This window comes from Ixodes scapularis, unplaced genomic scaffold, assembly GCF_016920785.2.
Source record: "Ixodes scapularis isolate PalLabHiFi unplaced genomic scaffold, ASM1692078v2 PGA_scaffold0__279_contigs__length_252992795, whole genome shotgun sequence".
Lineage (NCBI taxonomy): Eukaryota > Metazoa > Arthropoda > Arachnida > Ixodida > Ixodidae > Ixodes > Ixodes scapularis.
The window spans coordinates 71,263,607-71,291,084 of record NW_024609835.1 but is presented as its reverse complement, the minus strand read 5'-3'; the positions used below and the strand labels follow the sequence as shown (position 1 = coordinate 71,291,084).

The 27,478-nt window shown below is 45.9% G+C and overlaps 1 protein-coding gene across 1 annotated transcript; it reads right to left on the bottom strand.

The window, feature by feature from the left end:
* On the bottom strand, positions 1-27,478 carry LOC8027658 (venom serine carboxypeptidase). The gene is made up of 5 exons (XM_042292161.1): positions 26,839-27,478; positions 26,502-26,727; positions 2,900-3,110; positions 2,478-2,808; positions 1-867 (listed from the first exon to the last, which is right to left on the bottom strand). The coding sequence occupies exons 1-5, from the start codon at positions 27,476-27,478 to the stop codon at positions 74-76; spliced, it is 2,202 nt and encodes a 733-aa protein (XP_042148095.1). The 3' UTR covers positions 1-73.

The following is a 27,478-nucleotide window of genomic DNA, read 5'->3' as shown; positions in this document are numbered from 1 at the left end:
CTGCCACTTCGAAGATATCCACGGAACTTCTTTTCCAGGCAGACAAAGGATCACTCAGTAGCTCACAATTAGGTCATCCAGAAAACGGCTTGCCGTCGATGAATCTGACCAACATATCGAAACAGACCACAGGTTGGTCATGGGGAGCAATATGCCCCGCGTTCCTGACCAAAACCTCCGTGAACTTGCCGACCTGCTTGACATAACCGGCTACGTCATCTCCATCCGGGGTCATCCAGATCTGCCGCGGTGCTCGGGCCAAGGCCTTCGCTCCCGACCACTGAAGGGTGGAGATGAAATTTGTCGTAAGTGGGTACGCAACTATAATGTCCAGCTGGCCGTTATAGAGCATAACTTTGTACTTTTCAATTAGGGCCTCCAAGTAGGGCTTTGCAGATGACATGATGGTTCCCTGAAGATAATGCTGAACTACCTTGCTTGTATCCGTGAAAATACGGTTTCCGACGTGTAATGCCTTGCGCGCCTTTGGACTCTCGACAAAAGCGTCAAAATATTGGTAATTTTTAGGTCGTTTGGAGTAAAGATAGTTGTAGTAGAAGTCCATTCCGGTGACATTCTTGAAGTAGGTTGGGTTTGTAAGGAGACCAGTCAAAAGAGGGTCCAATATGTTGAAGGCGTCAAGGTAGCGTCCATTTTTCATTAGTCTGACCATCATTTTCGTCCGCTTCCTAAAAACATCGGCGTCGCTTTCATCCACGAGCCCAACCTGGTAAAGGTAGTCGCCGAAGTCCATCATGGAGATTGGATCGATGAAGCCGTTTCCGATAAGGATTCCCTTGACGTTGATCTTCACCCGTGGTTGGACGGCCGTGTCGATGGTGTAGGCGAGGGCAGGAGCATATTTGCCTGCGAAAAAAACGTTTTCAAGATATAAATATAAATTACTTATCATTTCAAAACAGTCGTAGGGCTCGCGGTCTAAAGCACGAGGGAAGTTCTTCGATGACCCGCTAACAAAGAAATGAATCAAGTGTTGATACATGTTTCTCTCTCCAACAAAAAATCCATCAAGCATAGAGTTTTCAATAATTCCCACCACCATCATAAGGCCAAATCACGACCGCCTTGCTTGATGACTGGTTACCCTTCGGGCAGGTATCTTTGGCATTTGCTTTCAGCATTATCTATCAAAATTTTACTTTAGATCAAAACCGAAGCAAAACTCGTCAGTATTTGTTTAAACTAATCTATACATAAAGCTTATAATTTAATTCTACAGGGCTAAACCTTATAGGTCTCTTGCGGCTAAACCTTTTAGGTTTTTAGGGAAAGTAGCAAGTCGGTTGCCCCACAGAGGCCTCCGAGAGGATGCTCTTTAACATCTTCCTATCAAAGCCAATGAACTTCGTGTTGCTGTTTTAACATCAAGGCCATGCATCTTATAGACAGGAATTGATATTCAGGATTTTAGAGTTAATCTCGAGGTGCTCTTGTCAACACCAGAGAGGCAACCTCCTTTTAGCGAACACCAGCCGGGCCCACAGTGATTGATTACTCGCTTGTGCGGGATGGTGTTAATAGACCTCGGGTTAGCAGTTGTGCTGCACTTACCAAATATCTGCTCATACAACAAACATCTGATCATGACACTACTCATAATATTTAAATACCGCGAGAAACGTCCGGCTGCTAGAGAACTCGCAGAGCGGACATGACTTTGACTTTGTGGCTGATGCGTTGATATTTTCGTCAAGTCGCAGTCACTGCTCATGCATCATACAAAAAAAAAAAAGACAAATGATTTCTTTAGACCTGATGACGAAATTATCTTCGAAGACGCTTCAAGCATGTTAAACACGTTTGCTTCATTCATGTGTATGCTCCGAACATGTCTAGAGACCAGAATGTAGATTACCTTTTGTGCCAGTGTAATCGCCGCTGTAGGTTTCTCTAGGCCAGGGACTCTAAACTCAAACAAGTATGAGGGTTTGATCACCGAGCCCCGAAAGGTTGGAGGGCCAGTGCAAGGTAGGGTGCTTGGGGAAGTGGAAAGGTGCAGAAAATTTTGAGAAAATAACCTTGTGCTTCTTTCTTCTAACTTGATCATGCTGACAAAGGTAAGGAAGAACAGGACATGCTATGAATGAGCTGGGCACATGCTATGTGTTTGTGTGATATCAGTGACGTCATGAGGCCAAAACTGACGTCACGTGACACTCTAATGTCACGACACCTTAACATCACATAATGACGTCAGACGACACTGCGAAGTCACGTGACAGACGTCACTGTGCCACGGACGTCATATGACACTGACGTTACACGACGTCAAGGTCCTACCTGACGACACGGTGTGATGTGACATGACGCTGTCCCACGACATCATAGTGTCACATGACCTCATGATGTCACAGTTCTTGGTAATGGTTCTTCATGACGGCTTTCTTGTAAATTTCGGATGATAAAACAGACTTCGTGTCTGATTCCTGACGAAGTAACAAGAAGAATATGCTAACCGCCATACGATTCCCCGCCGACGTAGAAGTCCCTGTCGACGTAGTCGGGGAAAAGCGTGAAGAACTGTTGCAGGGCCTCGAACAAGTTCCTGGAAGTGTCATGCAGGTTGCGAGCGTAGCCTTCGTCTGATTCCGTGAAGCTGAAGCCCGCGCCCACGGGATTATCCATGTAGAGCACGGAAAACTTGTTGACCCACGTGGCATCACGCAGGTGTGGCGTCCCGTCTTCGGCCACTTGGTACGGTCCGTGCTCCGTGAAAAGGCCGAACAGCGACGTGGATCCGGGACCACCCTGGAGCCAGATCAGGACGGGCGCACTGTCCGCATCAACCTGGAAAGGGTCGCAGTCGATATTTTTGGTAGCAGCCGATAAGAACCAAAACAAAAAAACTCCGAAAGCGAGATTATAGTTTTTTTTCTACCTTTGATGGGAAGAACCAAAAGAAGAGGTTGCTGCCCAGCTTAGCGTCGACGGTGAGGAAGCCGGAGTAACCGGGCACGTCTTCCACCTGGCCGAGCGAGCCGACACGGCTCAGGCTCCTGGCGTGCTCCAGTTGTCCAGACTCAATGAGAGGCGTTAGGTACAGCGCGCTGCCAACGCTGTCTTCGTCGCTCGTATTGGAAGCTGCATGTCTGCAAAACAGTTGAACTGCTCTAGGTGGCACACAAGCCTGTTTTGCACATCCAGCGCAGCGCTAGGTCAGCGCTGTAAATATCGCTAATCTTAACGCTGATGGCGCGCTGGCTTCGGTGTACAGTGCTCATACAGGGTTGCATCATTGTTAATAATGTTAAACACAAGGCTTCAATGTTCAAGAGAGCGCTTCATCAGCGCTGTCTCTGTCGTTGTCATGAATCGCTAAGGTTTTTTGCCTTTTTAATTCTCTCTTTTGTTATTCCAACATTTTTTAGTTTATGTGTTCTGCCGTGCCATGCCGGATGTACCAAAGGGAAACTTTGCATAGTCTAGTTTGTTTACGTTAGAGCCGCTTTGTGTACGCGTCGCACACAGAACCGGCCGCCTTGTGTACGCATCGCCGAGAACCGAAGGCTATTTGGTTTGTATTTTGTTTGGCTTGTGTTCGATCGCGCCAGGTGGGAGTGCCGAAGGAGGACGATCGGGGCCCGGCTCGTGAGTGGAGAGGCCACTTCCTGTACGTGCCGAACCGAGGGTGCCGTGTTACCACATTTCCCCGACCGCCCAGCGACACTGTGGCTGATGGATGAAGTGCAAAACGTTATGTTGTGTTTGTTTGGGGTGGTTTTTCTGGTGACCGAAAAAAGGGAGAGTTCTGATTGGAGTTAAGAAGCTGGTTTCTGATTCGACAAATAAGTATCTCTAGAATGCTGCAATTTTTTTTTATATAGAGGTGATCTAGGGGGAAAAGGGCCGAAATCCGGAGTGGAGTCTGGGACGCTGCTCTCCCCTTCTCCGGTCGCGAAGATGACGGAAAGTTGCGCCCGGCGTTTCAACGTCATTGTTCCCTATCGTATTCAGTTAGTTTCTGCTTAATGTACCGCGTTGTGCCCGTGTTGCAGTGCAAGTGCGTGAGGATGTGGGCCAGAGAAAATCGTCCGACCTACTGGAGCAAGACCACGGAGGAGGCATCCACACTCCCCTGGATCAGCGTCGACGGCAGATAAGACTTTTATCTTCACTAGTGCTTTGTTGGGGCCGTTTTGCTTTGAGGCTACTGAGACGTATTGAGCTACTGTGTTTTTGTTGGTTTGTTTGTTCACGAGCTCGCGTCGCCTAGTGTTTTTGCGAGACCCCAGTTTTATCGTCTTAAGAAAACAGTAAACGTCTTTGATTTTTTTATCCTCTAGTTTCTGGTCGCCTACCCTGCTCACCTTTACACCAGTCGTGGCCCTATCGCCTATACGCCGGTCGAATCATCTTTTCTTTTGTTTGTACATAAGCTGTGGCCTTTTTTACGTTATTTTTACCAGTTGCCAAAGAGGCCCACGGCGCGTAAGACAGTCGTGTTTCACTAATGCATGGTGAACGTTGATGTTGTTGTTAAAAACTTTTTATTGGATATCACGTTAAAGACCCGAGGTTAACGGTTGTACCGAACTCGCTAAATTTCACATCTACAGCTGAGAGACAATTCGCCCGTTGAGGCAAACTAAGTTCAGGCTGTATAAACATCCCCCCGCCCCCCCATAGTGTTTAATTCAGTGCTCAGATAGCGCTCCGGTGTGTGTGTGCACTGACCTTTTCAGTGTCAGTCTTGTAGTCACTTTGTTGCTTTTCTAAAAGCTCTTAACAGTAGCGTGTTACGTTTTCGAAATGTAACTTCTAAATGCACTTCTGTTACTTATCCTGAAGTAACGATGACAGTAACGACGTTACTTTTGCCGTTATGTTTCACAGATTTTTGAGGATAAATATATCACTGAACGAGTAGTATCTAGCCATTCCTTGCACATTCCAAATGATCTGTTCCGACATTTCAAGTGCCATGTCTACCTTGCTTGCTTGTGTTTCATGCAATAAACAATTTATATTGCTGTTTTTTTTTCTTGGTCACTTAGGTATTGAATAAGTAACTAAAACGCTAGGCTGCTACTTTTTGAAGTAAATGTGACGAGCTAATATTTCGCTGCTGTAGCCGTAACAGTACCTTCGCAACCTTTTTTCTTGAAATAACTATCTGTAACGAATTACATTTTGGAAGTAGCCTACCCAAGACTGCCAGTAGTGCACTGTCGGTGTCATTATGAGATGGTAAAGTTTTCTGGGAGCCGAAAGGGGTTAAACGGCGCATGGCGTGCCTCCAGTACGCTAAGCTAGAAAAATCCAAGTGCAGTTACGTTATCGCGTAACCTGTGTCAACGCGACCGCAGCTCGGCGCTTGCGTAATTCGATATTTACTCTGTCGTCATTTCTACACGTCGTCCTGTGCACCATACAAATATTAGCACGAAAGACAAAGGACAAGGGAGGACAGGACAGGTGGCTTGTCTTGTCCTGTCCTGTCCTTCATTGTCCTTTGTCTTTCGGGCTACTGTTTTTTATAATGTTCAACCAACTAGGCCACCAACCTATCTGGTTACAGCTCCCGCGCCCAGTTGCGACGATTTTCACGCCCGCTTCCGCTCTCGATTCCGCCCCTGATCCCTACTCCGTGCACCACCGGCCTTCTCAGTGCGCAGTAACTGAAAGTCACGCTCTTCGCAACCGCTAGGAACCTTCCAAGTTCTAGCCATACGGCGTGCAAAGACGTCTGCTCCGATGGTCGTGCGGATGAGTCGGCACTACGGGGTGTCTGCTACTGCCGCTGTGAAAGTGAGAAGGGCAGGCGGTCTCTTTCAAACGCCTGGCCTACAGCATCAGATCCTTGCTTTTCGACGTCTGCTCTGGCGGCACGTGCATAATTGAGGCAGCGGGAATTTTCGCCAAGGACAACCGCGTGATTTCCGAAGCAGTTTCACAATAAGAAAGGTGGCAGTTCAATTTAACATATTTAAAGGAGCTGTGCAACGATATTCAGTTGGAATGTTTTTCACTATACACGAACTTCCTGGCACTAGTGGGAGTCAAGGATACTCGCCCGCAACTTCGCTGGCCAAGAAACTCCTTCGTTGCGGTGTAATTTCAAGGACAAAAGCGATCATTTTCAATCGATCTCTCCTTTGCAAAATTTCATGACGTAACGTGGGAATCGCAGTACACCCATATGAAGATATATGAATGCTGTTCATAGATTGGACCCGAGCATTACGTAGCCACTCGATTTGGGCTCGTGATAATTACTAGCTCGAGAAGCATTCGGGTAGTGAACCGTGTCCTATCGCTGCAACCACGACAACAGCCGAGCCATAACAATGTCTGGAACTCAGCGCGTGTCCTGCGTTTTGCCAACCCCAGCGCGTGGCTATGATCAACACTGGCGGCATATAATCGGCTCCAGATCACGTGGCCGCTTGTTCTGGCTGTGAGTTGAGGGGGTGAACGCTGCTCGTTTTTCTTTCTTTTTTTTTTTTTCTGAGACTTCTATTGCGTGGGGTTAACAACGAACGCGTGTTTCATAGGTCACTAATGTCAGGGATTCGTTCTAAGCGGTATTTGCGCTAAGTACAAAATTGTTGCATCGCCCCTTTAATGCGCCCGGGGCTCTCCGCATGGCTCCCATGCAGCCTCGACTCGAGCGCCCCGGCCGGCCAGCCTATACTACCGCACGCTATGCACTTCAGGCGCCTGCAGAGAAATTCACGGAGATCTAGATATCAAAATAACAATCTCGTCGACTGTCACATTGGTAGGACGCGCAAGGTGAATATACACAAGTAGGAATCGTTAAAATCCGTGCTTTAATCATAGCCGACGGCTGGGTCAGCTTGAAAAGACAGGATACAATCGTAATACAGTATATGAACATTTCCGTAAAAGCCTATAAGGGCGCATACACTGCTGTGTTTGTGTGTTATGCACGCGCACTTTTTAGCTGGCCGCAACTGCGAGCGAGCGCTGGATGGACCGTGATTTAGCGCGTGTGGACTGCAATTTTTGTAAACAGTGGAAAGGTGCGTACTGTGTGGAGAACCATATACACGATGATATTTTTAATGTAAATATAATTTTGAATTAAAAGTGAAAACTGCTAGCTAAATTTCGTCTTCGCTAGGTGTGTCTCGAGTTCGGCGGACATCAGGTGAGGAATAAGCGCCGAGATAAATTGTCTAATTAACTAAAATCTCATAATTAACCATTTAAATTTTGGTTTACTGTTCATCCTGCAATGTCAGAAATGTAATTACTATTACAGCTCACACCCTTCACATTATTTGCAAAATTAGAATAGTTTTTGAGATAGTAATCAATTAAATTTTACGTTTTGCTTTAGCCAGATTTAAAAATAGCGATCAAAACGCGCGCAGCAACACCCGTCCACAAAAAGGCTCAGAAGAGTGACTACGTCACTCTTCCAATCGATATTGTTGGCAGTTAAGTTGGCGGGGCTCGCGGAGCGTCGACACCGACAAACCTCAAGCCCGAGCAGTTTGCACGCGAAGGATCTTTGGCCGGTTTGCAATCCCTTCTGCTTGCTTTACGAGCACAGACTACAAGCTTGTCAAGGTATCTTGGCGTGCAGGTTGCGCGCGTTTTAGGCTTGTAAATGTCGGTTGCTTATGTTTGTTGCTCCAGTAAGACTCAGGCAACAGTGTTTAGCTGTACTCTCTTCCCCCATAAGCCGAGGCGGCAGCCAAATCTACAAGCGCGAGCCAGCCCGTGCTCATGGATTTGAGACGTGCATTTCTAGCGCGAGTGCCCGTTCTGAGGAAAAACGCTTCAAACTAGCCTCGACCTTTCTTGGCCGTGGCATTGGTTGCGGTGTCAGCTTAAACGGAGTACAATCGCGAATACCTACCATGTTGACTCTTTTGGTTGGGGCAGGTCGCCAATAGTAGAATTGTATGGAAAGTTATGGCCTGTATCCAGCACTTGACACCTAGTTTTTCCCAATTGTATACAGTGTTCATGTAAAGCGCCCAATTATTTTATGATGTTCACAATATCAGTTCGTTATAATCAGATCTGCCGCGTAGCCTACACTGCCACACGCCGTAGCCACGGTGAGAACCCAGTCGGTTATTTGCAACTCTCAGCGATGGTTGTACCGCGGTGTGAGAATCACGCTCCCTAACTCCTGGATGGTCGACTTGGAATGAAGCTGCTTGCTTACACCTTCTCGACGTGGAAGTATCAGGTAAGGCTCACATAACACTCGCATTTCACAAAATATAAAATTACTTAAACGTCGCGGACCCTACCTTGTCCTACCGTGCTATACGACGATCATCCAGATGACGGCCATTTTGATGGGAATTAGTGCGCCCCCTATTGGCCATGAAAGTTACGAATAATTGCATTGTTTAGGATGTTGATCCGCCATAGATAAAAGAGACAATTAGTCGTGAGCTCCATGCCCTAAAAAAACTTCCCCGTAGGGACAGTATCGAGCAAGAAACGCTGTACCAGGACGAATGGTCCTTGCTTCAGATTAAAGAGTGAGATGCCCGGTACTCGAAGGGTCAACTCACACCATGGTATCCCGTATGCCGCCGTTCCAGGACCCTCCGCAGGCAAGCCAGAAGAAGAGCACCAGTCTCATCTTGTCTGTCGGAGAAACTGCTGCGTATAGTGCTGAAGATGATATCAGATTAGAATTTTATCGCCGATTCCAGATATTTAACAATATAGATGGCGCCAGCGCTCTGGCTTGGCAAGAGACACATTTAAAGTCAAGCTAATTTGACATGCCTTTTTGCGCTTTCCCGGACACCTGTTCTGCATTAAATAACCCCAATTAAGCTTCCGCTTTAGTCAAGATATTGTAAAGCAGCTACGTATCGTCGTCTGGAATTTCGTCTAAGTGGCGATAAGGGTTAACATTAACTTTGTCTGATGCGCGTTGTATGTAGTCCTCGGGCGCGCGTTGGAAGAAAACTGAATAACCTGCAGCGATTGGTTGGTAAACTTTCGTAGCCAAGTTAAGTGCCTGTAACAGCCGTCACAGGCACCCTTCTCCCCTCGGGGCACAATTAAGCAGCCGTGGGCAAAACACGACAAGACTACACTTCGTCAAGAAATGTCGACAAAGGCGTAAAATAGAGTTTTTGAGATAGGGGTGCGCTTATCATATTTCCAAAATTGTATTGATAGGCAACCTGCTCAAAATTATGTGATAATCTAAAATATGGCTACATGTTTGTGCGAATTTAAGCTAATGGGAAATGAAGCGGAGAGTGAATTTTGTTCGTGCAAGGTTGACGTTTTGTCTGACCGATTATCACGACCGAGTTATTCCGACCAATATATTGGTAAGGCGCAAAAAATAGGTCTTCGTGTAAATTACTATGTGCCAGGCGTGCGTATGGGCTTGCACGCCTATCAGAATGCCATCATAATCAGATTTGACAAGCTTTGTGATGGCATTCGAATTGGCGGTACTTTAAATGGATAGCGTTTTGACGTTCTCTTTTGACAAAAAAAAAAGAAAAACAGTTTCTAAGGCAATTAACTACTTTTATTTCTTGCCGAGGCGACTTTTGCGGCAATCTTTATTTTATAAACATACTAAAATGGGTGGGCTTAACTAAGATTTTAGGATGGGAATAGGTGTTGCTATATATTGCTTTTCATCTTTCGGATGAAGGATATTGTTCACCATTACAATTTCTTAACATCCATTTTCCTCTGAACAGTGATTGTTTACTTGATTTTAATTTTCAAGGACGAGAACCAAGCAGAAAAAGTACACGGTTTTGGCGAAAGATCCTGCTTTTGGAGCTTCTCGACACTGCCGCTACGCGGCGCGTTGATTTTACTGAAGCGGCGAATACTCGGCGACTAGAATCTTGCCAAGAGAACAGCTAGGTGTGTATCCCCTATCATGTAAATAAACAAGGTTTCCAAAGGATACTTGGCAACAACTTTGTGAAGTTTGCAGACAAAATGTATAGGCGTCCGTGCTCTCGTGCACTTTCTGCGCTGATGAAAACAATGCACACGGGCTTCACTTCAGGGTGGAGAATAAAAATGAAGATGATATAAATCAGAATTAACAGCGTGATTTATACTGCCTCAGTTTACATAAATGATTTAAATCAAAGCTTCACAGAAAAAGAATTATAGAATATATTTTTGTTTGCCGTTTGTCTATTATTTGAGTTCGTCAATGTTAATAGGATTTTGTGTAATGAAAGTAATGCTCGACTGATCAAATCGGAGCGTTCAGTTGTCTTTCTACCTCCTGCTTTGTTCCTGAGAGACTTGGTGTCTTTTAGCATGCAACACGGAAGACAAAAAGACGAACGAAAAATATTAAAAATATGCGTTCATGCACATACACGCAAATTCAAACCGACAGGGAAAGAGTCAGAGTCTGACAGAGACACCCGAGACATATGTCAGCTTGATCTAACATCGGCTGGTAGAATTGTTTCCACATTACGTAATCGACTCACCTCTTTTATGAAGCCACTACCTTGCGCACTTAAAAACAACGATAAAAAAGTTTTAAGAGGCGACTTGCAAACTCTGCACTTCGAATAGGCACAGATACACGATAAACATGGCGATAAGTTACCGTCATTGCCGCTTCAACTTCGAGGATAAAGCAGAATCTGAGCTTCGAGCCAGCCTGCAGGTCGAATCACGTAAGAAAACAAACAGGACAACGTTGGATGCTGGTACAAACTGGATCCAGGGAAAGTGGCGCCGAGGTCCCACTACGGTCGCCATTTTAATCAATTAGGTGAGTATTTTTTTCTTGACCTCTTCAATCTTGATCAACCGATCAAAATTCCCGTTTACAGGTTTCTTTCTAAAGACGCTTCTTGTACACAGAGCTTTCTTTATCTACACACCGGCGAAACAAGCGCACATCTTGCTACCGCAATACGCGGCGTCGCTGCTTAGTGGCATCAAAAAAATAATTTCCCTAGTTTGAAATACGCAAGAAGAGGAATGTATGTGTAAGAGATCTGGGGAGATAATCATGAGTGATAAATTGACCGTATAGGCCAACGCGCTGCTTCAAAACAATCCCTCATGAGGTGTGGGCAAAGGCGCACACTCTAAGAAAAAAGGGAGGAGAAAGGTAGCAACAGCGACTGTTTCTCCTTGTTGCGTACAAGTTGCCCAGAGAAGGGAGGAACGGCAGTTCAGATGAAAGGAGGAGGGCAAGTTCCTCCTTGTTCAGTTGGCGCAGGGGTAATACATCACGTTACTGACCAAGTGGGCAAAGGTTCGATCCCCAGAGGAGCGGTTTTTTTTTTTTTTTTTTTTCGTAAATTATTTTTTATTATTTTTTTTATTTATTTACCAAAACACGCATAAACAAACCCAGACAGATGAAACTAAAATTAAAGTCCTTATTATTCACCGAGACGTTTTCCTCCTCCGGGCAGACCGGAGAAAGCTTTCGCCCTCCCGACTCGTCTTTCGGTTTCGTTTTTCGAGCACATCGCGCACGTTGTTTAATAAATTAATGTTGAGTTCATTGAGCTTCAGCGGCAGCGAAGGCTGCCTGTAATTCCGTCTTCTAGTCCAAACGTGCGGAACATTTCGGTTGCATTGACGTTTTTACCACTAATTTTATCAAACGAGCTAACGAAGCCGCTAGAAACAGCGAAGTTCCGGAGCAGTGCCAGCAGCGCTACATACACTGGGTAAGACGGCCGTCTCCAATTTGCGGGACACAAGCGGAACTGCAGCAGCGAAACCACGAGGAACTGTGTCGACGTTTTCGACGTTATGGAAATCGCGGGAACTGCGTCCAAGGCAGGCAGGTTTTCCTGCCGGCTGCCTGGGTGCCTTCCGTGCTGAGTTCGGTTCTGTTGTCCCGTGCCGAGTGCCAACCGGCGTTCAACGTGATTCTGTATTTCTGCGTGCCAGCAACATCGTCAACGTGGTTCTGTATTTCTGCGTGTCAGCGACATCGTGATGGCAGTGTTGTGGGTTGTGAACAGAAGACTGGAATTATCGCCGATGTGACCGTGTGTTCGCGTATCAGTGGTGTAACAACAAGATGAGATGACGTAAACTGTCGGGCATTGATGCCGCTGGTCGGGCCGTGATCGGAGGGGGCAGGGTGTCGCAGGTTCACATTCCGCTTTACATTAAAGAGTTTAAAACCACTTGAGGGATTAGGTGCAGGCCCTCGACGTGTGGATAGTCATGTTGGAACCCTGGTCTGAACGGTAAGCTCCTATCGCACGGGAGGGACTCACTTGATCGAATGACATTTTAGCGAACGCCCACGTTTCACCGAATGACACTTTAGCGAATAGTTGGACGCCGCGAAGCGGCGTTTTTGGATGGGCCAAATGGGTTCACATTTTTGTAATGAGTTGCCACAGACTGTCGCCGCGAAGCGTCGTAAAGCGCAGCGCGGCGGATGGGTTAACGCGCGCCCCCGTTATTCGCTAAAACGTTAATTCGCTCAAACGTCGCTGTTCGCTAAAATGTCATTCGCTCATGTCATATGGACCCCTATCGCACAGTGGCCAATGTGACTGTCGGTCCCCGAGAGCGATTGCGCTCCGGGGAAAAGACTAAACACTACGAAAGTATGACGGAAAGTACTATATTTACAATGGAAGTTTAGCATAAAAAAAAAACAGGTAAAATCGAAAAAAAACAAAAAAACGCTATCCTTTATTTTACTGTTTAAATATATTACGGTTCCTGTAGAAACTGCCCTCTTAGTGGCGCGCTAAGATGAGCGCTAGAAGTTTTCGATCTCGCAACGGCGTAGCTCCGTACACTTAACAGTTGTCGCAAGTCGCGGCTTTGACTCCATTCAAATTGATCGAAAAGCGATTTCTCTGCCCGTGAAGCATCACTTCCAGCTGAGTGAATATCCGCTCTACAAATATTAATTCAAGACGGCAATTGCAGCCGTGCGCGAACAGCACAAATAGAAAAACAAACACTACAATATAAATACTGGCTACGAAGGGCCATGCGGGAAAACAAACTCATGGCTTGGAACCACATTGGAGCGGCTCGATTTATTGGCTTTCAGATAATTACGGTATGATCGAGCGTTTTCTTTTTAATAAGAGATTCATCCCCTGAGCTATTAAAAATAGCCTCAGATGTATGACATTGCTGGAAAAAAATGAACATGTTCGGAATATTTTTTAATGCTTAGGGAGTCACCGAAAAATTCCGTACGTTCAAAACGACCAGTATAAAAGACGGAAATGCGGGTCTCGGGAGTAGTGATCGGGGTAGTGTGCTGTTGTATTGATGTTTGTATGTGCGATACCTGTGTATGCGTTCAATGTATGTTCACCTGATGCTTGTAGTGTGCGCAACGTGTCAACATGTGTTAGATTCCCGAAGGAAAGGAAACGCAATTGTGGCGTAAGGAAATAAAAATATTTTTTTTGTAAAACGTGAATTGGGCGGTACCTAGCGCCACCTAGCCTAGCTACGTGCGATTACTCTGCTTGATCCTGCCATCTAGTGGCAAGCGATTTAACATCCTTTTACGCTACGCGGCTACGCCATAATTTCGTGTTACCGTGCTGAGGTAAGCCAGGAGGTTGCTTCGGATTTGCTTTTTGAGAGCGGCTTTTGGTTTTGCGGGCGAATGATTTTCACTCGTCCGTGATGTGCGGTTGGCGTAACGGTTGACGAAGGAATTGTGGCTCGAGGAATAGCAAAGGTAAGACATAAACTGCGCGAACTGGGTCCCGGTTGTCTCCGTTGAACATCGCAGTGCTGACGATGAGAAGACTGAGTGACTGCATGCTTTCGAAACGTAAGTTTCTTTACCTGCAGGGGTAAAGAAACTTTGGAAATAAATACAGTTCGCGGAAAGCTCGTGTTACGTTTTTATTTCCTGCTCCTCTCGCTTCGTGCAATAGACTTAGTGTTCTCGTTAAGCCTTGTCGAGCTCGATTCGCTCGATTCGTGGCCGCCATAATGAGATGCAGTCGACGGAGGAACTTTTGCTCCCCTGCTTAAGGGACGAAAGTTTCTCCCTTTCTGAAGGAACATATGTGTCAAGAGCGTTCCTCCCTTTAGGGAGGATTATACTGACCCTTTTTTCTAAGAGTGCAGTTTCCGCACGAGGTGTGGGCACTGAGCGTGCGCAGAAACGAGATTCGCGTGAAGTGGACAGTCTGCGCATGCGCACTGCCAACAGCAGCGCCACCTCTGTGGCGTGACGGCAGCGATGCGTGTTGGTTTGGTGTATACAGAGCTTGCAAGTGGCGCAATTGCTGGGGAGAAGGCCGGACGACGGTAGAGTGAATCGCTCCACAAGAGATGGAAAAAGTTGGAGTGTTCTTACCAAAAATGCTGGCGCGGATTTACAGGTGTCCTTAATTTTCTGCGTTTTCCTCCAGCTCTGAAAGTAAGTCGTCCTCCGGATGATGAGTCCGCTCCTTTTATTCTGGACCGAGTGCGCAATTAAGAACACGTGCCTAACGCATCCCGTTTCTTGCACAAGATTAAAACAAAAACACAATAAAAAGCTTTTTGTTTTGTAAAAAAGAAAAAAAGTTTTAGCTTTTCAGTTCACATGTTGTAAGGGCCACTCAACTTTCACAAGAGGGATAATTTCCGTTCAGGATGAAAAAAAAATAAAAATAAAAATAAACCGTCCGTCAAAATTCAAGTTTTAGTATCAATAATTCAAGTGCTTTACTTTATGCTAGTTCTGACCTAAAAATAAAAAAATAAAAATAATAAAAAAAGGAACTTAGATCAAAAAATAAAAACACCAGTTTCCTAAACCCGGGATCACGCTGCTCATACATCATACAGTCTGCAAAACACGAGTCACCGCAATATCCGCGGTTCGAATGCCGCGCGCCAAGTTTTCTTCCTGAACTCGCTGCCTTGCGGCATTCAAAGCACAGATCTCGCGATGATTCGCGTTCGAATCTGTATGCAGACTGTCTTTTGAATTATTTATAAGCAGTGTGACCCCGACGAAAGGATCCATCAAACGATTTTCTACTTTCGCTAAATACTGCCTATAATCACTCCGATAAACTTGCCTTAGTCTTTCTTTGTAGACAATGGCAGTCGCCAAACAAACTCGAGAAATGTGAGAATCGTTCATCCCCTGAACTAGGAGCCAGAACAAACGGCCACGTGACCTAGTGCTTATCCTATGCCGCCAACGTTAATCACGGCCACGCGTTGTGGTTGGCAAAGTAGAAAACGCGTGCTGAGCTCCAGGCATTGTTAGAGTTCGGCTATTCTCATCAGCGCAGTGGTTGGGCACAAGCCACTACCCGAGATTCCGCCGAGGTATTGATTGATACGAGCCGAAGTCAAGTGCCCACGCGGTTCTCGTGTCCAATCTATGAGCCTCGCTCAACTGTCGTCAGGCGGGTGGTTTCGATCCCACAATTACGTCATTAAGCTTTGCAAAGTCAAGACTGAGAGAAATGGTCCCTTTTATTCTCGCAATTCCACCGCGACCAAGAAGATTCCGAATCAGTGGCGGCCTGTACCAGTATGCTTGGGCCAGATCAGGACCAGCACGCCTCTGCAAAGTCATAAACATTCCAACCCGATATCGTTTCATGACCCCTTTAGAGCACAAACAAATCGTACGTCAGTCGAATAATTACACTTCAGCTTGTATTCTGTAGTTTCACATGTGGCGCGAAAATTGCTATTGCGCCCTCAATTCACAAGGTTGTGCCGCTAATTAATAATAAAAAAAAGATATGCCGAGGTTGCAGTTTGTGAATTACAATTGTGCTCACTATTAAAACTTCTTCATCGCAGTTTTTTTTTTTTGTTTTTTTTTTACTTTTATAGTGGCAAATCGTTCGCAGTTGTGGAGTCGGAAACCTAAGGGCACCGCCTGGGCGAAACAAATATAATACAGCTTGCCTGCTCCAAGCTCTTCAAAGGAGGAATACAATCAAGAACAATCTCCCTGCTTCGCTCTTTTTCTCCCTTCAAGTTACATGGCCCAGTAGGCATGTCTTTAGAGCGCATTGCGATCCGATGCAATGACGCCTGAGCTGACATTGCGGTGAGAGCTACACGCTCGCCGGAACAATCTGCCGCCTCCCTTTCATGAACTGACTCCACTCCCTCTTCGTTGGTATGCACTCTAAGAAAGGACGGGAGTTCGAGGGAGTTAGACGGCGTGACAACACCCACAGCGTGCGCTAGCACCCCTTCGGAAGGAATATCCTCTCTCAAATAGAAGGAGCGAGCAAGGGGAAAGAGAACGGGGTGCTACAAGAGTCCCCTGGGGATTCGAAAGGATTATGGGAAGGGCGAAGCCTGCCCTCGGGCCAGGCTTCCTTTGCGAAGGGGGAACGTGGATGACTAGCCTTGAGAAAGTCAAATCCGATCCTGGAGTTAATGCTTTTACTTTACTTCTTTTTTTCTTTTTTTGTTTCAGAGATTCTTTGGAATTGTTGACGTCTCCTTTTTTTTTTGTTTTTGTTTTTTACGTTTTCTTATTTACTTCCAAGTTCGAAAAGTTACTTGACTGCTTCATGGAGGGCGCTGGCGGGCAGGTCGACAGTCCGACATTGTGGAGAAATCGTGGAGATCGCGATTTAAAATCGTGGAGAAAGCGTAAAGACAGCATTTATTCTAGATTTGAAGTTCCGCGGGCACGACGCTTTTGCGAACTCACGAAGCTTACCCGATATCAATTTATGCCGCGTTTTATATATCGTACAAATAAATTGTGAAATAAAAAGCCCGCGACCATACTCATTCAGAGCACAACTTTTCACAAAGTTTTTGTTACACAGCGCCCTACCTCGCCCAACCGAAGTTATTAGTGCTGAGGAGTCAGGACATCGTCGGAATTTTTCCGACGATGTCACGAAAACGCGAAAACGCGGTAACGCGAAAAATTCGCGTTAGGATATTTTAGGGTAAAAACTTCTGGGAGCATCTTTTTTTTCATTTTGTCAGTTTGAGAAGTTTCTTGACTGCTTCATGTACGGCGCTGGCGCACTGCCTGGTGGGCCGAGACGCCATTCCGTAAATTACATTTTGTGTGTTCCAGTTTCGACAAGCTTACGGCCCTGGCGTAAAAGGCGAGCGGATTTTAAGTCGTTTTCGTTTATTATGTCCCTGTTATGCGAGGGATCCGACCGAATGGAGGCAACATTACAACATGAGACGGGCTGGGCGGTGGATCGAAAACAAGAATATTTAAAGGGGCGATGGAATGGTTTTAATGCTGAAGGAATTCGCAGCTTGTAATTTTTGTATCGTTTATCTTAAAAAAAAAAAAAAAAAGATAGAAATCACGTCTATTTTTTTAAATAAATATCGCGATTCCGTTTCGTAAAATGCAAAGCAAAAAACGGTAATATCTCGGGTCTTTAAACCACGCGCGGCGGCTGGAGTGACGGATATTTGAGTACATCTGGGTGAGTTTTCGCGACGCCATCTGCATGAGGCGCACAAAACCATTCTCTATGATGCTGTGGTGAAAGAATGCGAACACACACACGTTCAGACACAAAAGGGACGATGAAAGGGGGCTCGACCTTAAAAAGACAATTTACAGAACCCAGACACACAGGTTAAACCTGTGCTCCTGCTTTTATGCGAATGACTTTGGTGTAGATAGGTGTGTCTATTTCCGCTTTCAAGTCCAACAGAATGGCGCCATTCCACGCGGGTACGAATGAGTGCAAAAGGGTCATCTTGAAAACTCAGTTTGTTGGAACAGTGTCGTGTATGAAATATCTCTAGCTTGTGGGTCTACGCATGTAGGTCAAACATAAAGACGCATTAACGACAGATTAAATGAGCATAAAAGGAATGCCAAGACCCATACAACGACCTCTGAAATAGCTAAACGTGTTCGTGAGCAACTCTGAAGTTGTGGTTGGGGCCCCTTTTAGGGAATAAAATCTACAAAATGCAAAACACGACCTTCTTTTTTTTTTTTTTTTTTTTTGCCGGGGTGTGTTTTTATATTTTGCTTCACGATTCCGGGGTCTGTTAGGGATTGTCTCTCTAAGTTTTCGATCTGTCACGGTTAGAAAATTGGCTGACAACGTGTAGTACTAGGTTTAGGGTTTCTTGACGCAAGTTATCGGGAAGGGGCGCGGCATGGGCAGCACAGGGAGGGCGCTCCTGAACGATAGAAGGTGGCCTGCAGGCGGACATTCCCCAAGAGAAACAAAGGTCCCGAGCCCTGCAAGTTCACTTTTCCCCTCTTCTCTGGCGTTCATGTCCGCCCATCGTCTTTTCTGCGTCCCGATCAATATTATAACGTTAACAGAACGCCCTTCCACATTTCGCTTTAGTGCGATGACCGGTTATCCAGATGCTTGTTTTACAGCAATCTAGGAATCCCACGCATTCATCGAAAGTTTGAAACACATGCTCCAAAAGCAAAACAAAAACAGCACCGTGATTAAGTTTAACAAATTCAGTTTATGTTTTCGGGTGTTTGCTGCGATGCACTCTATTTGACATGTCACAAACTCAAAGATATGCACATATCTTCTGTGAGGAGGTCTAGGCAATCAAAAGTTGTTCTGGATTGAAACTGTTCCTACTGTAGACGGATAGTTTTGCCACCGCAGTGCGGAAGCTAACGTGGGATCTTAACGTTCATCATGCAATAATAATAAATTTTGCCATGAAACGATACTGAATTTAAAGATTAAGCACTTCAAAAAAGAATTCTGACAGAAGTATGTGAACTTCATGCTCTCATGCAATGCCTCTGAACTGTGCGTTTTTTTTGTTTTTTTTTTTGTATAGTTTTAAAAGCACGAGCGAACTCCTCTTGCAGTCGCTCCTACGCAAAGCTTGCTGACGCAGTTTCGGGAAACCACGACGTTGATATAACACGGGTATACCTTCTGAACTGTCGTGACTGATATTTGAATGGGGTTCATGTGTTGGACTCGAGCACTGCGCTGGCACTGCACTTAGGCTTAGCCGCAATTGATGCCTTGCGGGACATTCAAATTTTGGCTCGAGCTCAATCACTGCAGTGACCGCCGGAACAGCCAAATGCACGAAGTGGGGAGTGCGTACGGAGTGCGGAGTGCGGCGCGTGCACCGTTCATTGACAACCGCTGCGCACTGCTGTAATGATCATTCGCGGCACATCATCTGCAAGAAATACATAGGGCAGGCGAGCTGGTTGGAAAAGAACATGCTGTATTTGTAAACCCTGGGACGGAGAGAATTGAAAAAAAAAATAGACAACACAGCTCATTGCCTCAAACTTGTGGCCGCTTTTTCTGTTCAAAGTGGAAGAGCAAGTTGTTTTTATTAAACATTTTCTGCGACTACTGGTGCGCGGCCAGAAATGCTAATAGGTGTTTGATAGGTTATAAACTGGAGGTATCTGACGATAGTGGAGAACAGTTTTATTGTCCCTTTATCGCACTACTGTACGATGATAATCCGAAACCAATGGGGCAGTGGCCGGGATCTAAATCAGTAATTCTACAAAAATTCACAACCTTTTTTCCTATTATATAAGCAATATTACGACTTAAAGTGAGAAGCTAAAAATAATTTTAAAAACTTCCATAAATATTCGATTCTCAAAACAAGAGGTTTTTTTTTTTTTTTTTTTTTTTATACACAAGATGTGGATACAGGACGTCAGAACAAGCCTGGTCAATGTTTTATTAATTTCTCTGCTCTCCCATAAAATCACGATGGAGAATACAGAGCGCGGCCTAAATAAGACGAAGTAATTACGAAAACTAACGTCAAGGTGATCTCTCCCGAGGCTCTGAAATGTTTTCGCTGAAGCTTTCCGAGCGTACGCTCACAATGGAGGCAGGTGCGCCAGCACTTGGCCGCTCCTTATAATCCCTTACGTCCTCCAACCCGATTTCGCTAAGCTAGGGGAAGGACGGACTCGACAGGTTTGTTGTTCCCTTCTGCCCTTGGATGGGCATTGACTTTCCTCTAAACTCCGGTTCACAGCCGTGTCATCCCGTACCCTTATGGCGTCATCGGCGACGTGGTACGGCTACAGGTGTTGTAAAAAAAGAAAAAAAAAAGGTATAAAAAATATAAAAAAGCAACAACTAGAGGTTCAGGGCGAGGGAAAAGTACGCTGGGGAGGGGGAAGCAGGCGGAATGGTGGATAGAAGGGGTGTTCCTTCCTCTCCGCTTTAGCAATCCGTCTGCTTCCTCCTCCCGTCCTACCTTCAACGGCGTGCACCAGTGTCACTTGTTCGTGACTTCCAAGACATCTACAAAAATTATCGTTGTTGGTGGCAGTCGAACAGAGAAAGGGAGGCCAAGCGTTTTTAGAATCGGCCCTCAAGGTGTTCGTCAACGAGACTGATGATTCAGGTAAGATGTGGCGCTTCATATTTCTCTTAGTACAAATTGCTTAGAGCGCACTGGTTCCGTCAAATTATATTTAAGGCCATCGGAATAGTCTGCTATCGACTGGTGTTATAGTCGAATAATTCGTGCTAGAAAACAAAAGTCGCATAGTCAATGGCTTCCCGAAATTGGCGAGCTCATGTTGTAAGCAGAAATATTCTCGGAATATTTATTTAAGTTCCAAAATGTTAAATACCGAAATATTGACATAGATATTGGCTTGTCTAGAAAATTCTTGCCTAAATAAAAAGACTACAAAATGAAAGAGCTCTCAGGGGAAATTCAGTAAACCATTCATGTATTAGTCTTTCAAAGCATCTCAATCGCTTGGTTACTAGTAGGGCTAAACGTCGGTAAAAAAACATGTTAGCACGATTAAATATTTTCTCTTATTCACTTAACTAATTGATTAATCGGTTTCGTTTATTACCATGAATAACAGACTAAAAAAGTCAAAATGGGATATTTTGCTTTCGCTGAATATTGTTATAAACGGCGCAATATACAATTCAGGACTTTAAATCAACCTTGATGTGTAGTTGAAATCAGCCAAAAGGCATTCACACTCCCAATTTATTACTCCAGCCGCGGAGGCAAAGAGGTTCCTTCATATTCTCCGGCAATAGCGAACTGCTTTGATTATGCGCTAAGCGGACTCTCGCCAGGCGCTGAACCTTACTGGGACACGTATAACTTCCACTTGCATTACGGCGAAGACGTGTTTATCGTTGGTGATCTGTTAAGGACTTTGAGGGAATGCGAAGAGATTGTTGTTTTATTCACTAGGTAGTAGGGTCCTTGTTTTATCTATGCTTAACATCTACTATATTCAACCTTTTACGCTTCTTCAGATTTATACTAATTATTTCTAAGAACAATATTAATTTCAGACAATCATTTTTGTTTCCGCAGATTCTCAACAAATTTGAGCAGCGCAGTGATAAGATGCCTTATGAAAGCCTCACTGTATTTTTCGAGTCAAAGTCCTAGCAGATCCTTGAACTGACATGGAGAAGGTGGGCTCACGAAGGACGCCTCGCTATTCCTCAGACATGCGCAGCTGGAGCAGAGTATAGCTAAAGCAACCGATCAAGAAAACCTACCCATCACAAAAATGCAGCGAAACTCGTGTCGATGTCCTCACAGAATACGCGGTGGGTTAATCACTTTGATCTACAGAGCTCTTCAAGCGAATGACGCAGCTCATAACACCGTTTAAATCGAAAACGCGATCTGCGCAGGAAAATATTTTCCTTTTCCTGTGCGTGCCTGGCGGGGTTCCTTACGAGTCCTGACAAATTACGAAGTTAAACTGGCCCAGTTTTCTAGCTTAGTACATGACCAAATCGTGTGCGACGTTTCGAGAATTGGCGTTGCACTAATTGGGTCCGAATTGAGCTAAATTCATATTCGAATTATATGCATCCCCTAAACATGTGCCCGCTTCGTACTAGGCACATGAAGGTCATATGTATGTTAAAATAATTTAAACACTACCTGTTCACTTCATCTTGTGATATGTGAGCATTTGGTGAAAGGCCTCAACAGTCTATGCAAAGTTAATGGCTGCGAACATCGAAATCATTACGTGACATTAAAAGAAAAATTATGCACCCACACAGCATACGGAAGCAGGCAATCTCTGATTATTATATCTAAATATGAAAAATAATAGAGCGTATAATCATGACCCATGTTTGCATACTTTTTTTAAGTGAGTGAGTGAGTGAGTTTATTGAGCAAAAGAAAAAGGGGGTAATGCGGAACGAGAGGTTAGTCTCCCAATAGCGGGGTCAGCTTTCTCGTTCCGCTTGGGGAAAGGGAAACCAAGAGTGGTTAAGAGGAGGAGGATGGCTGACGCCCGTCAGTACAGCCTAGAGGCGTGTTGAGAGGCCAGTCTCTTGGAGGAAAAGAAGGATGACTTTGAATGTTTGCACCCTTAAGGCCCGTCCACACTCTTGCAACCGAGTACGACCGAGAGAGACCAGACCGGTTTTTAAGCCTCTTGCGATCTCTTAGGACCAGCTCCGCTGCCTCGCATCCGGTCCTAAGAAGTCGCTCTCAGTCGTACTCGGTCGCAAGAGTGTGAACGGGCCTTTAGTGCTTGTGGTCCTGCGGGAAAAAGAAGACTTCGGGTATCCTGGTTACTGCCGTTCGCAATAGATTTTTTCAGGACGTTTCTTGAATTGGCGTTTTGTGGGCATGTCCAAAAGATGTGGTCCAGATCTTCTCTTTCATCACATGCGGGACAGTTTGGGCTAGACGCTTGTCTCATGAGATGTAGACGAGAGTAGGTGTTTGCACAGTTGACTCGTAGTCTATGTTGCAACGATTGTTGCGGTCTCGGGAATTTGTTTTTAGGAATGGTTGGAGGAGGTAGTCCAGAAGCCGTTCCTGGGTGGGGGTGATTAGTTTGTGCTTCATTATGGATTATGATTCGATAGTTGTTGTATGGATGTATTTCTATTACTTGGGATACATTATTGTGGGCTTCATTTGCAAGGGCATCTGCTCTTTCATTACCATGTATACCCACATGCGAAGGGATCCACTGAAAGTAGATGATTGATCCTTCTTTAGCCATGTGGTGTACGAGTTGAACAATGGATCTTGCCAAAGGAGTTCCCCTTCTCAAGTTTTGGAGCTGTCGTAAGGCTCCTTTCGAGTCCGTGAAAATAGCCACTTTTTCATTTTCCGAAAGTGTTATTAACTCGGAGAGCGCGAGCCATATCGCAGCAAGTTCTGCTGTGGTCGTGTCGGTACAGTAGCTCAATTTGGCTGTAGAAGATTGATTAGATTCTGGTATGATGTAAGCAGCTGTGGTGGATAAGTCTTTCCTGCTTCCATCGGTATAAATGTGCTTCATGTTGCAATAGGACTGGATGACGTCATTTGCGATGTCGCGTGCCACGATATCGGCGACGTGGCCTCGTCGTGGGAGGTCCATGATCTCTGTTGTTATGTGGAGGTGATCGTTCTGCCGGTGTGGAGGGGGGAGGGGAGGGATGTTCTCTGGGTAGCCGACGTGGTCAATGAAGCGTTTCATGGTCTTACCGAGGTAGGAGTGATGGCGTAGTAGTATGCTGTCAATGAGTGTCTCGTATGATGGTACTCTGAGTAGTCTGGCTGCGTGAAGTAGTGTTCTCTCTTGTGATTGTGTTTTTAGTGGTGAGTCACCTGCCTCGACTATAGCGGAGACGTTATGTGACGAGCGTGGCAGTCCGAGACAAATCCTGAGTGCGTTGCGGTGAAATGTCTCGAGAGTTTTCCATTGAGAATCCAGAATCTCCAGCAGGGGGAGGGAATATAATATTCGGTTGACGATAAGGCCGCGACACAGCGTAAGCATGACTTGTTGACTGGCACCCCAGTTGCGGCCTCCCATTCTTCGGATAGCGCCAAGTAATTTGCGGGCCTCATATAGTGTATGTTTGACGGCTGGGCGCCAATTTCCTCGGTCGTCAATGATTGCACCAAGATATCGCACCTCAGTGCTTCTGCGAATCCGTTTGCCATCTACGCGTAGCGAGCTGAATTTTCCTTTAAGTCTAGCTCTTGGCCGATAGCTCAACGCCGATGTCTTTGTTACTGACAGCGTGAGACCCGCGTGGTAGAGAAATGCGGCTGTTGTGTTCAAGGACTGTTGGAGTTTGGCTTGTATTGTAGTCGAGATGCGCGTTGGCCCCGTACACCAGAGCGCAACATCGTCTGCATAGATAGCGCAGTTGACTGCGATTGTGTCACCTTTAGGAAGCGCAGAAGGTAGGCCGGCCATCACGATGTTAAATAGCAAGGGACTTAAGACGCTTCCCTGGGAAGAGTCGCGGGGCGAACTTGTATGCCCAGCTATTTTTACATGGAAGGTTCTTCGTTGTAAAAACGACGCAATAAACTTGTACGTTCTCCCTCTGACACCGATATGACGAAGGCGCTCCATAATCACGTTGTGTGGAAGTGCATCAAATGCTCGGTGAATGTCTAGAAAGACAGCATGAAGAACGTGTTTTTGTGCCTTGGCTTGCTCTAGTGATGATGTCAGATTTCCAATCGAGTCCGCTGTTGAGCAGCCCGCGCGAAACCCTGATAGCTGTGGTGGTAGCGCTTGTGCGTCTTCAAGTTGCCAGCTGAGCCGTCGGTGGATCATCCGCTCTAAAAATTTGCAGACACAGGAGGTTAAGGAGATTGGACGGTAAGATGTTATGATGGCTTTCGACTTGCCTGCTTTTGGGACGGCTACTACAGTAGAATGTAGCCAGGAGGAAGGAAGTTCGCCGGATCGCCAAATCACGTTGAGGTACTCTAGAAGAAGGGGTCTATCCGTAGCGTCAATGTTTTTGAGGGCTTGGTTTGTAATGCCGTCGGCTCCTGGGGCACCCTTGCGGCGACAGCGAGTCAGGGCATAGTCTAGCTCAGGGTTTGTGAAGTCGTCGTTTATAGTTGCTCGGGTGAAATTTGGGACTGGAGGCTTCGGCGCTGGAGGTTTTCCTTGCGGTGGAGATACAGGCCTTGAGAATTCGTCAGCGAATTTTTCTGCGAGGTTAGCCATAGTAAGGTTGTCTTTTATCGCTATCTCAGCAAAAGGATATGCTTGAGATACAGGCTCAAGTAAGCATCTCACAGTGGTCCAAGGTAGCCTCGACCCCGAATCAGTTTTAAGCGATTCGCTTCGAAGTTGCCATTGTTGTCTGCCTAGGCGTCTGGTATGACGACGTAGTTTTGCGTCTATTTGCCTTGATTTTGTCCAGTCGGCGGGGGCATTTGTGCGTCTCGCAATCCGCTGAGCTCGTCGAGAGGCAGCGCGGATTTCGAGATATATAAGGTCAGGAACTGGGTTGTTCGCGGGTTGGGTGACTGTTTTGGTGGCTTTAGAGATAGCTACACATATTGCATCTTCCAGTGGGATGCTACCCGTGCCAGCGCTTTTAATGAGTTTTGCTAGTATTTGTCGATACATATCCCAATTCGTTACTGTATGTACACGATGTTTTGGTGCGAGGCCGCAGCGGGGAGTGAGGTGAATTGGAATATGATCTGAGCCCCATGTGTCGGGCTCGAGACTCCAGACTATCTCTATTTCAGGCGATACCAAAGTGAGGTCTAGGACGCTTGCTTTTTCAAGGTTGGGCCGTACTAGTGTAGGGTCTCCGGTGTTTATGCAGCGGAGGTTGAAATCAGCGATGATGTCCAAAAGTATGGTGCCTCGTCGCGTAGTGCTGTCGCTTCCCCATGCTGGATGGTTTGCGTTGAAGTCGCCACACCAGATGATGGGTCCAGAACAGCGTGCACGAATTTTCCGGATTGTGTTAGGATTCCAAGGTGTATTTGGTCGAACATAGCTGGATATGACAGTAACTTCCTGCTTGGCTATTCGTATGATTGCCGCGACGTGTTCGTCATATGTAGAGTTGAAGTCTTTCAAAGGTATTTCTTTTTGACAGATTGATTTTTTTATGAATAAGGATGCACGAGATTTTCCATCGGGGTGAATTGTATCACTGTGGTACTGGACATATGGGGAGAATCGGTGAAGCCCTTTAGGTAAGTAAGTCTCTTGTAGTGCGAGAACATCTGTTTGCAGTGTAAGGAGGCGGCGCCGAAGTTCAGGTAGGCGAGGACGAAGGCTGTTTACATTCCATTGTAGTATAGTTGGCAAAGGTTTTATGCTCTTGGCCTTTTTCGTTGATTGTCGTTTAGCTATTGGAGCAGAAAAGTGAAAGCACTGGGCTTCGTGGAGGCGTTATAGACCTTTTAGTGCGAGTATGGCGTGCTTGAGAATAGTTCAGAACGCCATTGAAATAATGGACTCTAATGAAAGGACTGCTGTGATCACCTGGTGGAGCGTTGATGATGGTGGTATTGTGTCCAATATTTTTCGAAGGACGGAGAAAATTAACGGCACTATCACTTTAATCAGTGAGGTAGGTGCTCTTCCATTCGCCTGGTTGGGAGTCGACGCATGTGTATGAGAAGACGAGTGTGAGATAATGTCTTTGATGTGTTGTTTTTCCCAAAAGGATGGTTTCTGAGAATTTCCTAGTGTGTCTGATGATGTGGATGCCGCGGTGGGGTCATCTTCAGCCGTTTTCCCCGAGTTGCTCAAAGGAGGGAACGCCTCATCAGTCAAAGGTGGCGCTGCCGTACTGGTTATGTTAGGTCTCTGTATATGTTTTTCATTCACTTGCTTGTTGGTTTGACGTTTCGCGTACACAGCACCCCTTGCCTCACGAAGTGTCGTGTTATTTTCGTGTTGGTATCTCATAATTTCTGTTTCCCTTTGCTTGACTGGGCATTCTGTTGCATTAGAGGTGTGATTTCCTCGACAATTCACGCAGCTCGGGGTGGCCTCACATGCGCCTTCATGACTTTGCCCACACTGATAGCAAATTTGGAACTCTGCAGCGCATGCAACTGCAATGTGACCAAATTTATGGCATTTGTAGCATTGCAGGGGTCGTGCTCGATAAGGAATTACTGTAGTCCTCACAAGGCCCACTTTGACATGCTGGGGTGCCATTTTACCTGCAAATGCAACTCGCACAACAGGCGAGGCTTTGCCTAGTCGCTTCACTTCTGTTACTCCAATGGAGGACTGTAGCTGCGCCTTGACGTCTTCTTCGGTATAGTCGGGATCAATATCTCGAAGTACGCCGAAACAGTTGGAGCGTTCTCGAGGTATAAAAGCTCTTACAGGCACGTCACAGAGTTTTGTTATCTTTAGAAGTTCGGCCTTGTAGAGAGGTCGTTTCACATCTACTGCAACGATGTTACGTGCTGCGTTCACTCGAACTACACTGACCATGCCTGGAGCAACGTTGTTGAGGAAGTCCGTGAGCTTTAATTTGCTGAGAGATCCCACTTTGTCGCTTGCTGTCGGGATGAACAGTACTGTGTATCCGACCTGTAAATTGGTTTCGTTCGTAGGTGGTGATGCAGGGCTCTGGCTTGTCTTGCGTCTTTTCTTTCCATGCACTAGTTCGTACTGTGCGTCATCGGAGAGCATGTCGTCGTCGTCACGTAGGGATACAATTGTCGATGAGGAACTACTGTGTGAGTCATTTATGGAATCAGTAGGTGGAAGGTCACCTATGGGGCCCGTAGCCTGGTCTTCGTCCTCTTCCATGTGGAGTTGGTTCGGTGGGGTCAGAGGCTCAGTTGTCAT